Source organism: Ochotona princeps, chromosome 7, assembly GCF_030435755.1.
Source record: "Ochotona princeps isolate mOchPri1 chromosome 7, mOchPri1.hap1, whole genome shotgun sequence".
Classification (NCBI taxonomy): domain Eukaryota; kingdom Metazoa; phylum Chordata; class Mammalia; order Lagomorpha; family Ochotonidae; genus Ochotona; species Ochotona princeps.
In genome coordinates, this window is record NC_080838.1 from 13,126,537 (window position 1) to 13,142,318 (window position 15,782).

A 15,782-nucleotide genomic window follows, 5' to 3' on the forward strand; every position below is an offset into this window, starting at 1 on the left:
ATTAGAAACTAGGAGGTATAGCCCTGCTGCTGTTTCCTTGCTTTTCGTGTAGATGCTGAACCGACACTGGACTGTGATGGGGATTTTTCTGATTAGTATTCTCTGCCTTCATGGGGAGTCAGAAGGGAAAATTGTGTGTGTGTGTTCGGTTGGAGGGGTTTGTTAGTGCAGGAAATGGGGCACTGAAAGGCATAAATAATTCATTATTGGTGCTAAGAAAACCATGTGCCTGTGGTCTTCGTAAGTGGTAACTAATTAACCTGTGATCCTGAACAGTAACAGATTTAGTAAAAAAAAAAAAAAAAAAGGCATATTTTGGAGGCTACCTATTGTAAAACATTAAAACCCCTTACGCTCAGTTCTCTTTTAGTTGTGAAATTCCTTACTGGTCCTGAGTAGTTTAGTTGGAAGCAGCTCATCTGAAATTTTAGTGGTCTAGTGCAAGAGACGGCAATTTAGAAATTAATGGAAGAGATATTTCAGTTCATATGTGAATTGGTATTGTCTGTGTGTTGAGTCTGTTTTTCTCATGTCATATATTTTTCCATGAAATTTATATAGTGACTATCAGGCATTTAAGCTTATAGTTTTTAGCCTTTCAGTTAGTGAATGGTAAGAAGTGCAGTTATTAAAGTGTGGGGACAGATTGGGAACTTTTTTGTTAAATGAATTTTTGATACTCATGTTTAGACTTAGTTATTTGGAGTCATTATTCAATCTGATAGTTACTCATGTTTGTTTTTTAGAATATTCCTGAAGGAGGATGATAAGAACCTCTTTGTCCAATATCTGAAACATTTACTTGAGTGCTAGGACTGGAAATCAAACCCTCCAGGCATAATTTAGCTTAAAATCTTAATTTATTTTGGTTCCTGTTTTTTTCACAATTTAGAAGGTTGCATCTGATGTAGAGTTGCTGACAGCGAGTGGACTTTCAGTGATAAGAATCCCTGAATCTGTTACTTTGCTCTTAGGTTTTTCCCTTCCACAAAGAAATGTCCCTTTCCAGCGAGTTTTTAGAAGGTTTACTCAGATAACTATTGTTTATGTAATGCATATAGGTCATAAGGCGAACACTTAAATCAAGGTCGCTTCCTGAAATCAGATGTGAAGATGTCCAGTTGCTAGCCTAGGATAAAGGTGTGATGGCCTTACACTTGTACTTAGTTATTTGACTGATAGTCTATAGAATATACATAAGGAAGTATGAATCCTAGCTTATCCTGTGTTTTGTAGGGTGACAGTATAGGGATGTGGGCTTTGCCGTTTTTAGTTAGAAGTATGAAGGACTTTTGCTTATACATTTGTGGATCTTTAAAGTTTTTTTTTTTTTTTTTTTAAATTTTAAATAGATGTCATCAGTCAGTCAATCGGCTGCTCAAAGTAGCAACTCGTGTGTCCAAAGAAGATCATCCCATGGAAATGATAGGAAAGGAAGCAGACGGAGAGTGGACACAGAAGAACGGAAAGATAAAGGTAGTAACTGTAGAGCAGGTGTTGGGATCTATAGTGTAAAATCATACAGCAGTTATCCCCCTTATTTGTAGTTTGAGTTACTGCAATAAACCATGGTGAGAAATTATTAAATGGGGAATTCCAGACATAAACAGTTCATAAATTCTAAAATGTGTCTTGTTTTGAGAGATGAAATTTCATGGTACCCTGCCCCAGCTAGAGTTTGAATCATTTTTGAGTCTAGCATATCTGTGTGGTTTATGCTACTATTAGTGGTTGTGGTATTGTAGCACTTGTGTTTATGTGCTTGGTGGCACCAAAGCACAAGAGGTATTATACTGGCAATTCAGTTATGACAAAGAGAATCTGTAAGAAACCTCTTTCAAGTGAAAAGGTAAGAATAAGATACTTTTGAGAGAGAAATAACCATTTTTCTATTACTATCATTGCAATATATTGTTACATATTAGTTATTATTGTCTTGTGCTTAAGTTGTAAATAAAGCTTAATCCTAGATACGTATGTATAGGGAAGGCATTATACACACAGAATTTGACATTATCTCTGAATCCAGACATTTACTGGATTTCTTACGTTGTATACCAGATGGATAGGCTTGCTATTTTGTTCAAGAGAGAACATTTTAAAAATGGTTAAGCAATATCTAATGTCACGTACTGGACTATTGCAAAGAAGCACTGACTCTTTGAGTGTTACGCTGAAAAGTGTTTTTTTGCTGACTAAACATGGGTTCAAATAGTACATTGCTTTCTCTTTGCATTTTGTTCTTTTATGCTGTAAAATGACTGGAGGTGATGCTGTCTTTTGTTTATCTTATGCGTTAACAGATTCTGTCCATGGCTATACTCACCTGGATAAAAAACCTGAGCCAAGCTCGTTGGAGGTAAAAGTCTTGTCTTTTCTCCCAACACTGATTAGGTGGTAGGAAGAAGTGTAGTAAGATGGAAATGATCTTACCATTTTCTAACTATTTTAAGGAAGTAGAATAGCTAGAAAAATGTGATAGAACTGGAGAATTCACTCACAAACCATTAAAAATTTTTTTGAAGTGGTTTTCCCATTTGCTGATTAATTCCCAGCAACTACTGGTACTGGGCTTTATGCTCCAACTCCACCCAGGACACCCACATAGCTGGCAGGGACCCCGGTACTTGGACGTCATCTTCTGCTACCTCCCAGGGTGCACATTAAGAAGAAGCTAAAATCGGGAAAGGAGGTGGACTAAAACCAGGCGTTTGGAAATGGCACGCAGGTGTCCTAAGTGGTTGCTTAACCTCTGAGCCATTTACTTGCCTCATGACAATTTGGGATATCCATTTGAATTGTTACAAAGGGGCTGTTAGTCTCTGTTACGCATTACTATATGTAAAGAAGATAATGCTGTTTGAAAGTATGCCCTTAATAGAAAACTAAAAATAACAACCAGATAAACTTGCTGGTTTGCTTTAAATGAGGTTGGACTGGCCAAATCAGCTTACAGAAGAGACGTAATTGGAAAATATGCTGGTGAGAGTTATGAACGATAAAGTAGGGTGAGTTGTAAGGGAAGCCACAGTAACCTGGAGTGTTGAGGCTGAAAAGGAAAATGAAGCTCTCTTGATTCTTTTTGCTTTCTGAAGAACATAAATGATGATAAATGTGCAAGAGTTTCCTCACCGTTGAAGTCAAAGAAGTTGGAGTGCCCATCTCCTGCAGAACAAGTACGTACGCTGTTGGATTTGATCAGTAAATGTTCTGTCCTCTGGATTTTTCTCCTAAGTAATCATTATTAAAACAAAAGCATAACCACCTAACATCTGTATGTGAAATGGGAGAATTTATTTTAGTGTCATAATTAAGGGGGGAGTTTACATTTAATTCTGATTGGTTAAACCAGAGCATTATCTGTGCTTTTAGAAAGTTATTTTATAACCGTTATTCTCTGGCCATTCTTGTGAATTTATTTTTCATTAGTTTGTTTCAAAACCTGTGTACTTTGTACTTTGGGGTGGCTAGAAGTTAGGTTTTTGAAGGGACCTGTGCAGAGTTTTATATCTGTTTAAAAAAAAAGTACCACTGGTTTATAAACTGAATGCTGAAGGAACCTGAGTTCATCAGTACTGGAGTAGGTAATCTAAAATGTTTTTAAATGAATCTTGTTCTTTTTAGTTAGAAAATAAGATGCGCTTTAGAAAGTTTATTGAAACATATTATCATAAATGCATGTTTTAAAATTTTTCATTTGCAAAATCAGAAGGAACATATTTATTCATATAGAAGTTAGTCAACTCAGGGTGAATCTGGTGGCTAAAATTCATGTTAAAGCAAAATGACTTGTTTTCTCTCCTCTGTTTTTGAAGAAGCCAGCAGAACACGTGTCTCTGTCAAATCCAGCTCCCATTCTTGTGTCTCCAGAGGTCCACCTAACCCCTGCGGTGCCTTCTTTACCAGCCACTGTGCCAGCCTGGCCAAGTGAACCTACAACTTTTGGACCAACAGGTTAGAGAAGAATATAGAAAATCAAACCAGCTAACCAATCAACAAAAGCCTTTGAAGTCAGTGACTCCAGACTATTGAATGAGAGCTGACCTCTGCAGGGTTACTAAGACTCATAACATTTTCTGGGAGCCCATTATCTATACTTGACGCGTGAGAGTGGGAGTTGGGGGCTGAGTTCATTTGGATGGTTTTCATTCACAGATGTGCTGTTAATCATCAAGGCATTGTGTTTTGTGTTGGTTATTTCCTCTAGTTGATTGGGTCAGTCAGTACTACCTGTTGCCACAATCTGATACTTTACCCAGTGGCCTGTTCCTAATGGCTCCTTATTCAGTCCTTGGCCAGTCTATATCTTACACATATTTTTAAGAACTTTAATTAGGAGATACCGGATCAAGACTTATTTCCTGAACGCATTTCTTTATGTTCAGGAGGTTGGTTGATATAAAATACTCCAGAATTGCCTAACCACATATGCAAACTATTCTGTTTAGTTGTGTAAGCATCCTTTATTTTGTATATCAGCATATAACATTCCTGGAGAATTCTTTCCACCTTTTTACAGTTTTTAATTTCTTTTTGTAGGTGTTCCTGCTCAAATTCCCGTTTTGTCGGTGACACAGACTCTGACCACTGGACCCGATTCTGCCGTATCCCAGGCTCATTTGACACCTTCTCCAGTTCCTGTATCCATGCAGGCGGTTAACCAGCCCTTGATGCCTTTGCCTCAGACATTGAGCCTTTACCAGGACCCACTGTATCCTGGATTTCCTTACAATGAAAAGGGAGATCGAGCCATCGCACCACCTTACTCACTGTGTCATACTGGAGAGGACCTGCCTAAAGGTTAGTTCCTGCTTCCAAATGCTTTTAGCAGGTACAGACAGGTTTTGGGAGGAATGAAGAGGTGGAAGTAGACGCCACAGGTCTGCTTTCTCAGAAGGCCAAGGAGGGAATGACTCGGGCAGGACAGCAGGTTAACAGTCGGTTACTCCTACTTCATCTTGGTTATTGGAAAATGCTTCTTGTGGGCTTAGTGATAGTTTTTCTCCCATGTGATTGTTTAACAAACAACTTTGAAGTAATTTTGAATTAATTCTTAATAATTTAATTGATTGAACATTGGATATTTCTCACTATTTTTTGAGCTATTTGTATTCATTTACATTATGAAGACTATGATTGTTATTATAATACTGTAATGTAATACTTTATTTGTTTAAATGGTTCTTTGAAAATTTGCTTGCATCTTCTTTTTTTTCTGCCCTGGTTTTACTTTACATAATTTCATTTCTATAAAGCTTCAAAGAATAATATAATGACCACCTGTATGTTTTTTATTTGGATTGATGTGGATAAGTTTACTAGTTGGTGGTTTGATGTTTGACTCAATGGGTAACTGGCAAGTGAATAGCTTAATATACTATAAATGTAGTCATGTAGGGTTACCTTTAACCATTCTTCTTCAACCTTTTCTTAATTTCTTAAGCCTCCCAGAAAAGTTAAAAAGATACCAATTTTTTTTCATCCAGATTCAGTTTTAATTAGATTAAAGTCATATTTTATTTAGGGTGTTGCATGGCAATGTAATAAAACATTACTAAACCTGTAATTACTATTATTAGCTTGGGCTTTGGTTTATTACAGTTTTTATCTGCTTTACATCTCAGGATATGAAATATTAGGTGAAATGTTAAAACTGTTGGCTGAAGATGAAGAAAAGATTTGTTACTGTTAATTTAGTGATTGTTTTATTTTCAGACAAGAACATTCTTCGGTTCTTCTTCAATCTTGGAGTGAAGGTATTCATATTATTTAAAAGTTTTAAAAATACATCTAGATAGTGCTAACTCTGTCAGTTTAAGGTAAATGTACACTAAACCTTGTGAATATTTCTTGTTATATGTGATACACTGTTGCTTCTAGTTGGGAACGAGGCTCCAGTTGTTTCTTGCCTTTTTCATAGGAGATAGTTTAACCTTGTTGAGTTTATTCAGGAAATGAACAAAGTCGTGCAGCCCCTAATAGGAGTTCCCTCAAGAGTGCCTGGGTTGAAAGATGGAAGTTCTGCTGATACTTCTCTACATGTGTAACTCTAGATGTCCGTTGAGTGTGTATCAGCCTGGCTTCGTTTTTGATTTGGGGATAATATCTTCATGTCTGCTTGAGTTGTTGAAAGGTCCAAAAGCAAAGCTGAGTGATAATACTCCTGTATCAGATGGTGCGGTTGTGAACAAGCATGCCAGGTAGACACCCTGTAGGAAATGAGCAACCTGGAAACAGCCTTCTTCAGAGAGGCTGGAGGATGTGGTCTTTGTCAGTGCTGCTTGTTTCCTGCTCTGGAGGAATTTCTCTTGAGTTCCAGGCAGTTGAAAATACAGAACCATTTTGTTGTACCAGTTTATAAAGGCTTGATTAATTTCGCCATCTGCTTCAGTCATTACTTTTTAATTTTAGATCAGTTATATTTTCCTTCTTTGATTTTTTGTCCAATTAAAAGTTTGAAAGGCAGATTCAGGGAAAAGGAGAAAGAGAAAGATCTTGGTTGTGCTGGTTCATTCCCTCGTGGCCGCAGTGGCTGGAGCTGAGCAGATCTGAAGCCAGGAGCCATGAGAGTCTTCTGAGTCTCCCACATGGTGCTTCCAGTGCTTTCCCAGGCCACTAACATGGAGCTGGATGGGAAATGGAACAGATAGGACTTGAACCAGTGCCCATATGGAAGGGTTGGCATTTGAAGGTTCAGGATTAACCTGCTAACCATTGTGCCACCCCCTCTGGGTTTTTGGAATCCTTACAGAGAATGAATTTTTTGTATTTCAGTGTAAACATTTTCTTTTGTTAGAGGTCTAACATAATTCTAAAGTTAGGGAGTTGTCTTATTGGACTTGTTTAGGCCTGTGGCAGCAGCTTATTAGAACACATCCAGACAGGTTAACTGGCCAGCATGAGGCACATCGTGAGTTAGTGGTAGAACCTGAATGTGAATGCATGTCTAGTTATGTTGTCCTTGCCTTGCATATGCTGAGATCCCATATGGGTGCTGGTTTGTGTCCCAGCTGCTACACTTCCCATTCAGCTTTCTACTTGTGGCTGGAAAAGCAGGAGAGAATGACCCAGTTCTTTGGCACCCTGCATCCACGTGGGGAACCTCTGGGTCCTCTGCTCCTGGCTCCTGGCTCCTGGCTTTAAATCAGCTCAGCTCCACCATTGTGGCTACTTGGGAGTGAACCAGTGGATGGAAGATCTTTTTGTCTTTCCTCTGTAAATCTGACTTTTCCTAAAAAAAAAAAAAAAAAAAAAAAGGAAAAATAATTCTTTTTGAGACTAACATTTGTAGATGCGTTTATGCCCAAACCTTTTTGTTTTGTTTTTCTTTCAGGCATATAGTTGTCCGATGTGGGCTCCACATTCTTACCTGTACCCTCTGCACCAGGCCTACCTGGCGGCCTGCAGGATGTACCCAAAGGTCCCTGTCCCTGTCTATCCTCATAATCCTTGGTTCCAAGAAGCTCCTGCTGCTCAGAGTGAAAGTGATTGTCCTTGTACCGACGCACACTTTCCTGTGCAACCTGAGGCCAGTGTTAATGGCCAAATGCCACAGGCAGAGATGGGACCGCCGACCTTTTCTTCACCTCTGGTTATCCCTCCGTCTCAGGTGTCTGAAAGTCATGGACAGTTGTCTTATCCAGCTGATCTTGAATCTGAGAATCCTGGCCAGCTTCTTCATGCTGAATATGACGAATCACTAAGTGGCAAGAATATGTTCCCACCAGCATCCTTTGGCCCTAATCCATTTCTAGGCCCGGTTCCCATAGCACCTCCTTTCTTTCCTCACGTTTGGTATGGATACCCTTTTCAAGGATTCATAGAAAACCCAGTAATGAGGCAGAACATTGTCCTGCCTTCTGATGAGAAAGGAGAATTGGATCTACCCCTGGAAAACTTGGATCTGTCTAAAGAATGTGATTCTGTTCCAGCTGTAGAGGAGTTCCCAGAAGCCAGAGCTGAAGGTTCACATTCTCTTCCGGAAACAAATGTGAGCAGTAAGCATGGAGGCCGGGCAGAGCAGTCATCCCAGACACGAAAAGCAGATCTGGCACTGGCTTCTGTTCCACCAGTAGCAGAGGGAAAGGCTCATCTTCCCACTCAGATTCTAAACAGAGAGAGAGAAATTCAGCCAGTTGAACCTGAAGCTAAAAGGACCATTCCAAGTCTGAAAGAAAAACCAGAAAAAGTAAAAGATGCTAAGACTGCTGTTGATGTGGTCAGCCCTGGGCCCAGCTCTGTGGATAACAGAGTGCAGAGACCAAAAGAAGAGAGTTCAGAAGATGAGAATGAAGTATCTAATATTCTGAGAAGTGGCAGATCCAAGCAGTTCTATAATCAAACTTACGGAGGCAGAAAGTACAAAAGTGATTGGGGCTACTCTGGTAGGGGTGGGTATCAACACGTGAGAAGCGAGGAGTCCTGGAAAGGGCAGTCAAGCAGAAGTCGGGATGAAGGGTATCAGTACCACCGCAACGTTCGAGGACGTCCCTTTAGGGGAGATAGGAGGCGATCAGGGATGGGTGATGGCCATAGGGGGCAACACACTTGATGATTGTTGCTGGAAACTCTGAGGGCAGAAACCCTTTGTGAGGTGGAATGTTTCTGAAGGCTTTAACAAATACATTAAAATAAAAATCCAAATTGGAACTGTCTTCTCCCCTCCCCGTTTAGCTTTGCTCCCATTCTGGACAAGAGAAATCGTACATGACTTCAAGGGGCAGGTGTATTTCTGGCATTGCCACTTCATTCATTGTCTTTGATTTATCAGGTGACTTCTCCCTTAACGATTAGGAAATAAGTTTGTTAAAGTATTTTTTATAAACAGCTTAATATAAAACATTATAGATTTAGTGTTTTATTTTCCTTGTATACGTTTGATTTGGTTTTGATGTTGGAAATGTGTGCTTTATAGTGTTTAATAAAGTGACACAAAAAGACACCATTTGACACACTATAGATTCCAAAACATAACATTGCACCAAATAGAAATTATGCAATGCCTTAGTCATAAACTGGGCTCAAATAATCCTCAGCCTAAAACACTGTTGTCTTTTAAAATGCTTCCCACCCAAAGGCCTTTCATCTCAGTATCTGTCAAACTTGAATAATGTCTTCTCTTTAATATTTCACTTATGGCAGCCTATTACCCGTGTCTTAGAAATGTTGTAAATAGTTCTTTTAATATTAATAGGGTATATTTTTAAATTTTGGTGAGCATTTGAGTTTGAGATTGCAAACAAGAATAGATGTTTAAGAAATAGTAGGAAATCCACTGAAATCGCTGTTTCCAACAAGAATTCTTAGCACTGGTGTAAATATCATGGTGCCTATTTGAAAGTTATGTAGATGCTATGCATTTTGAAAATAATCTGCATCTGTTAAAACTGCAGAAGTTTTTTAATGCCACTTTAACACTAATGCACTGACAGATTCTAAATATTTTGAGAAGAAGTGTTAACACTTTAGCTTGACAGGTATCTGGAGCGTCCCTGTGTTTTGTTTTCTTGCCCCATTCGTTATATGTATCACTTTACATTTGCATGTTCAACTTGTCATGGCTGGAATTATTGTACAAAAACATGATTGTGACTTCTAGGTGTTTTCTAGAGGATGCTGCTAGAGAATGGTTTTGCTTTGCATTTTAGTTTTTTTACCCTTAGGTTACAGTTTGTTTGTTTTTTTTAAATCTTGTTTCTGTCCTTGCAGTATTCACAAGAAGTTTGCTTTGCGTGTCGTACTCCATTCGTTGGACACTTTTCTCTTTTGGACTGCACAGTATTCATTCATCTGTGTGAATTTGTAGATAACTGTTGCTTGTATTTCTTTTGTACATGCCAATGTGATGCTCTCCCCCCCTTTTATGTTGATCACCTTTGTATCAGGTTTGAGTGCTATGCAGATAATCTAGACTAATTTGTCTTTGCATGCCATGTGTAATCATACCTAGCCAAAACTAGCTGTGGTGGCTTTGTGTGTGTGTATGTTTTAAAGCAGATTATTTTAAAAGCAAATACAATTCACTTGAATCTGATGGATTAAAGCAGATGTTTTTTCTGGGTTCTCTGCTGACCTATATAGGAAAGTCTGGATGCCAGCTTGGCTCAGTGAATCTCCACTGTACTGTAATAATGGTTATTTACCTCTGTGCTAGCTTACCTAATGTCTGTGTAACTGCTGATTTGCGTAGTGATTAGTGTTTAGATATTTTGTAACATAGGATTTTAGAGAGCACTTTGAAAGATAACATTTTATTATGATGGTGCTAGGTAAAATTTTGAAAAGACTGAAATGGTTGTGTGGCAAAAAAATTTCTTGGGGAGAATCTTGGATAGGAATTTCTGTTGTTACCTGACAAGCTAGACCATTTTTGAAGGTACTGCTTAAGCCAATTATTGTTTCTTACTATCAGTGGCTGAATTATGGATGTTTAGAGGGTCCTCTACTTTCAACTCATGCTTTTTTTTAGTGTAGGCTTAGTGTACCTGTTCATTATTGTGAAAATCACATTCTGAAATGAATACCAATTTAAAAGTTGAATATGTTTGATCTCAGGAGTCCAAAAGAAGTGTCTGTTTCCAGTTTCCGTCATTACATTTACTGGGGTATGTGCTCAGTTTTCTGGAAATGATCAGAAATTGGATGGGAAAGAATACTTAATTTTCTTCACTGTCTTACCTCAATTGAGTAACAATACTCTACAGCTCCTGAAGGAAACACTGATTTGCTCTCCTGTTTCCTGGATCTCACCTCTAGGGCATGATGGAAACAGTGCTGAATGGTACTTTTCTCAGTGACCTCTGGAATAACAGAATTCTGAGTTTTGTTAGATTTTAAAATTTTAATCTTTGCATGAAGGTCAGTTTTGTTTCTTCCTTTAGGTTTATTTTTCAATGTCTTAGTCTAGTGAGTTTTGCCTTATGCGGAGGTCAAACTAGGGTTCAGGTAGATTTACCTTATACTGTATGTGTCGGCACGAGATGTTCTGTGTAAGAAAAGATGCAAGAGTATAGAACTGAATCATTTGTATTTGATTTGGAAACTACACAACTTTATTATAATACATACACATCTTGAAGAACAAGTGTTTAGACTGACCAAAGCTCACCTGTTCTTTTTCAGTTAGGTGCTTGTTTTTGTTGAACTGATCTTGGCTCCCTTTGTACTGCTGTATGTGTATCTTCCAGGTTTTTTGCCCCTCAGACGTACCTTTAACTCTTACTGGTGGCAGGATGCTTCTGTCTTACTCCTATGCTGTTCCTGTTAACCTGCAGATTCACTCAGACCTTGTCTTTGAACTGGCACAGATTAAGTTTTCTCAAACCACAGTGCTGATCCAGCTTATTTGATGCAAACCCTATATTCTTGCAGTGTGCTCTTTCCTTTGTGACTCAAGGGTAAATTAAATGCCTGTGAACTGCAAACTCGCGTATGATTGACTTGGTGCAATAAAATTCTAACCATTTCTGGTTTAGGAAATGTTCAGCCATCTTAAAAACTAGCAATATTTATTTTGGCCTCACTTGTTTTACTTTCAGTTGTCTTTCACTTATGGGTACTTAAGCAAAGTCCATTCTAGTGTAGCTGAGGGGAATGTATATTTGGCTACACTGTTTCCTGTTTACTCTTGTTTGCTCCCTGTTTCGTCTAAATGCTATTGTTTTGGTTAACTCTTAATGGCTCACTTCCAGTGCATCAGTTTCAAAGAACTGAGGTTTTTCTACTAGTGTTAGCTATGTAATCTCCCACTATAATTTTCCTAAGGAATTTTCCCCCCAAGATAAGTTTTAGAAAATCATTTATGGGGTGGGTGCATGTCTTAATGCTGAGAAGCAGTGACTTTGGGGCTGAATTTACTTGAATGGATTAAAATTGCATTTGTTACAGAGCTAGAAAAAAATGTATGGGAAATGATAATAGCCTTACACTGAGTAAAATAATATGTAAAAGCATGTGAAGATGTGATCATTTGTGATGTTACTTGTAAAAAAAGTATATATATATATATACATATCTTTTGAAGTGTTGAAAGGAACATAGTACTTTATATTCTTTATCACCTTTTGTAAGTGTTGAATATATTCCTGTTTATTTTTCTATGTTCTGTTTTGTAGCCTTAAGAAGTGTTTCAAACATATCTGAATGTATAAAATAAGAGTAAATGCCCTACATGGTGTGATGCTGCATTATATAAAAACTGTGTGCATATATTAAATTTTGTCTCCTGAATCCTGCTAGTGATCGTGTGATTCCTGTGTAACCAATATATAAACATTCAGAGGAATTTTAGTAAACTTTCTGGAAGATGGTTTCTATGGTGCTATTTGATGAAAAGTTATTGTGGGATTTTCTTTAAAGATTTACTTTATTTTTATTGGAAAGCTGGATATACAGAGAGGAGGACAGACAGAGAGGAAGATTTTCCGTCTGATGATTCACTCCCCAATTGGCTGCAATGGCTGGAGCTGAGCCAGTCCGAAGCCAGGAGCCAGGAACCTCCTCCAGGTCTCCACGCGGGTGCAGAGTCCCAAGGCTTTGGGCCATACCCGACTGCTTTCCCAGGCCACAAGCAGGGAGCTGGATGGGAAACAGGGCTGCCAGGATTAGAACCGGCGACCATATGGGATCCCAGCGCATTCAAGGCGAGAACCTTAACCACTATGCTATCGTACTGGGCCCTATTGTGGAATTTTTAACCTATGGAACAGGCACTTTTCCTAACATGATCATACTGAGACCAAGGCCAAATTATTTAAATCTGTACTTGAATCTAGCTCCACATATGTGTTCAGCTAATTCTACCATCATCTTCAGTGGTAAATAACACTGCAGACTTTCTAGATCAAACAGTCCTTGCTCTACAGGTAGGCAACTGTGAATCTTTCAAAGGTAGTAAGTATAGTTAAACTGGATTTTTTAGTACGTTGAAGACTATTTCATCATTAAATGACCTGATAGTCAACCCTTACTTTAATATAGTTAAGATATAAACTGTTAGCCTAGCAAAGCAGATGCAAAAACAAAGCTCTCCATTAGTGTAGTTGTATAATTAAAGTGATTGATCTGGGAACTGCAGCAGCAAGCTGGGAGACGCGCACAAGTCTATACAGAGATAATAGATTGGTTCATGTGTATGGGACAATTGCTTAGGACTACTTCAGGAGAACTTTGAGAGCGATGGAATAAGAAAGAAACATCTGTTGCTCAGCTGCAAATCAGAAAAACCAGGGTGTGGAGTGGAAAACGTGCGCTCCCCTGTCTGGTTGGAGTCTTGTGGAACTGGCCCAGCAAGTGGACAGGGCAAGGTGAGGCAGCGGTCCTTAAGGAGCCCCCGAAATAGAAAGTTCCACTTGCAGAGGATGGCTTCATGATGCCTTTAGTGAGAAAGCACTTTTGTGGGAATAAATCCACACTTGATATTTGCATGATAAACAGTACATATATAGGAAGAATAGTGTTCCTGTTATAAAAAGTTTCCATCGTTTTGATATTTTAAAAGTAATTCTAACATATTTGAAATAATTCACAAGCAACCTATCCTTCAAAGTAGGGACAAATCATTCAGTATAGTCCCACTTTCATGCAAGTGCAAAACCAACCATTTACACATTCACAGTATGCAATGTGCACAGAAAAAGCATGGTTGAACATTACAATCATGGGTAATCTTTGGAAGGGTATTAAAGGGTGGTTGTCTTTTTTAAATTCCATGTACTTAAGACTTAATTTTTTCAGAACAGATAAGCATTTGCAGGTCATTCACATCAATTCTGTTTAGATGGCCTTGTTCAGTTAAAGCACTTGTTTGCTTCATTAATATCAAGGAGTCATCAAATGCTGTCAATTTCAAATTCAAATTTCAAAGTTTGCTTGTCCCATTGTTAGTAAACCTTCACAAGTTTCAGTTCAGTGCCTTCCTTTGAAATAGTTTAGGTTGTTTGGGGTAGCAAGTATCTTGCTGTTTATTCAAACTTAGTACTTAAAATATTTAATTGGATAATTACAAGTTATGCTATACAGGTAAACTAAAAATAGCAGCTTAGGGTAACAGCCTGATTACACAATGTTATCTGCAATCCCAACAACGGCGATGTAAGGAAGTGGTAATAATCCTTGCCTGCTCCTCTGTCTGGAAGTTTATAGAAACACACATACTGAGTCAGGTAACAAGGGATCAGTGGCATACTTGTGTAAATCTTTTTAGAATGGCATAATGGTAGTTACAAAATATAGGGTCTTATAAAGTGTAAAAACTGAAGGTTTTTGTTGGCGGGATTATGGAAACGACATGTTCAAAAGCACTAAGAATGCTTCTAAGGTAATACCTGTTTTTGTACTGGTGCTTTTATCATTTCCTTGGGAGTGATAATATAGTGCACAGACTGAAGACAAGTAACAAATAGAATTCTCAGGTTTATTTATCAAATCTCATTAATGGAGTCTTTGACAGTCTTAGAAAATAAGGACAATTTCATTATACTGGTATAGTCAGCAGGCAAACCAGTCAAGCACAGGAACTAATTTCAGGACTTTTTTTTAAGGGAGCAACACTGGTCAGCCATTTGGTCAATGAATATGTTAAATGTACTGAAAATCTTCCCACACATTATGAAAACTTGGAGGTAATTTGTGCAGCTTGAAAATGTCTTCATTTTAGAATATGCACAGAAAGCCTCATCATGAACATCTCCAGAGAAGTGCATTTGCTGTGTCACACTACATTTATAATTCAACTGGCTTTGATGTGCATCAATTTCACTTCAAGTTCCAGTGTGTGGGGGGGCACAAAACCTGATTAAAGTTTTATATGACAAATCCCAGTCAATGTTTACTAAATGGCTTCTTGATATCCTTAGATTCAGTTTAATCATCCAAGAAAAAGTAATTTCCACTCTTCTTTTGTTCTACATCCTGAAAAAGAAGTAACAAAAATCAGCAACATCTTCTGTCACATAAACGTACTTTTTAAAACATTGTTTAAATCTTTATTGGAAAGGTCCACCGTTCACTCCCCAAGCAGCCGAAATGGCCGGAGCTGAGCCAATCCAAAGCGAGGAGCCAAGAGGTTGCCATATGGTTGCAGGCTCCCAAGGCCACGACACAAACCATACCATTGTGTTGAGCCCCTAAAGGTAGATTTTTACCCACAGGGCTACTTAACAGCAGTGTTTACAACAGGGCATGAAGAACACCTGCACTTGCCGCCACCTCCTAGGTATTCCTGGGTGCATCACAGGAAACCAAGACTGCCAATAAGCTTTGCATCCCTGTTACTAGTTCATTCACAGCAATGCAAGCAAAGTGTATTTACAGATGATACCTTACATATATAAAATGTCAAATGTCTTATATTTCTAGGAAAACAAATTCCACTTTTCATGCTTGAACTTCAAGTTCTGGTTTGAGGGGTATAATAGTGTTAGTCTGACAACTATCACACAAAATATACATAGAACATGTTTTGGCCAATACTGTTTCCAGACTATTCATAGTAGTCCACCTAGGTATGTGCTCAATTTACTTGCTTGTTAGGATACAGAACTGATTCAGTACCTGCTACACTCAGGGACTGAATCACATGTCTGCACAACACATCCAAAGCAGTCATGTTTCAGGAGAAAATTTGGAGCTTATTTTGCTTAATATTTTCAGAACTGAGAAAGTTCTTAGAAGTCACAATTTGTCATTTCTTTATGTTGGCAAGGGAGTAACATCATTTGGCAGGCAGATACTCTATTAGGTACTTACGAACACAATTTATGTACAAGTATGCAAAATGGCAA

The 15,782-nt window shown here is 38.3% G+C and overlaps 2 protein-coding genes across 6 annotated transcripts in view; one reads left to right on the forward strand and one right to left on the reverse strand.

Moving 5' to 3' along the window:
• OTUD4 (OTU deubiquitinase 4) overlaps nt 1-8,654 on the forward strand; it is a 47,170-nt gene extending 38,516 nt beyond the window's left edge. For all 3 annotated transcript variants that reach the window (XM_058666802.1, XM_004588135.4, XM_058666801.1), the window contains exons 15-21: nt 1,353-1,476; nt 2,304-2,359; nt 3,096-3,176; nt 3,816-3,954; nt 4,540-4,800; nt 5,716-5,756; nt 7,334-8,654. In XM_058666802.1, coding sequence (XP_058522785.1) covers nt 1,353-1,476; nt 2,304-2,359; nt 3,096-3,176; nt 3,816-3,954; nt 4,540-4,800; nt 5,716-5,756; nt 7,334-8,551 — 1,920 coding nt within the window. In that variant the 3' untranslated portion in view covers nt 8,552-8,654. The remainder of the gene's footprint in view (nt 1-1,352; nt 1,477-2,303; nt 2,360-3,095; nt 3,177-3,815; nt 3,955-4,539; nt 4,801-5,715; nt 5,757-7,333) is intronic.
• A 5,745-nt stretch (nt 8,655-14,399) lies between these two features.
• Nucleotides 14,400-15,782, reverse strand: part of ABCE1 (ATP binding cassette subfamily E member 1) — a 30,880-nt gene continuing 29,497 nt past the window's right edge. For all 3 annotated transcript variants that reach the window (XM_004588136.3, XM_058666803.1, XM_058666804.1), the window contains exon 18: nt 14,400-14,910. In XM_004588136.3, the coding sequence (XP_004588193.1) occupies nt 14,863-14,910 (48 nt within the window). In that variant the 3' untranslated portion in view covers nt 14,400-14,862. The remainder of the gene's footprint in view (nt 14,911-15,782) is intronic.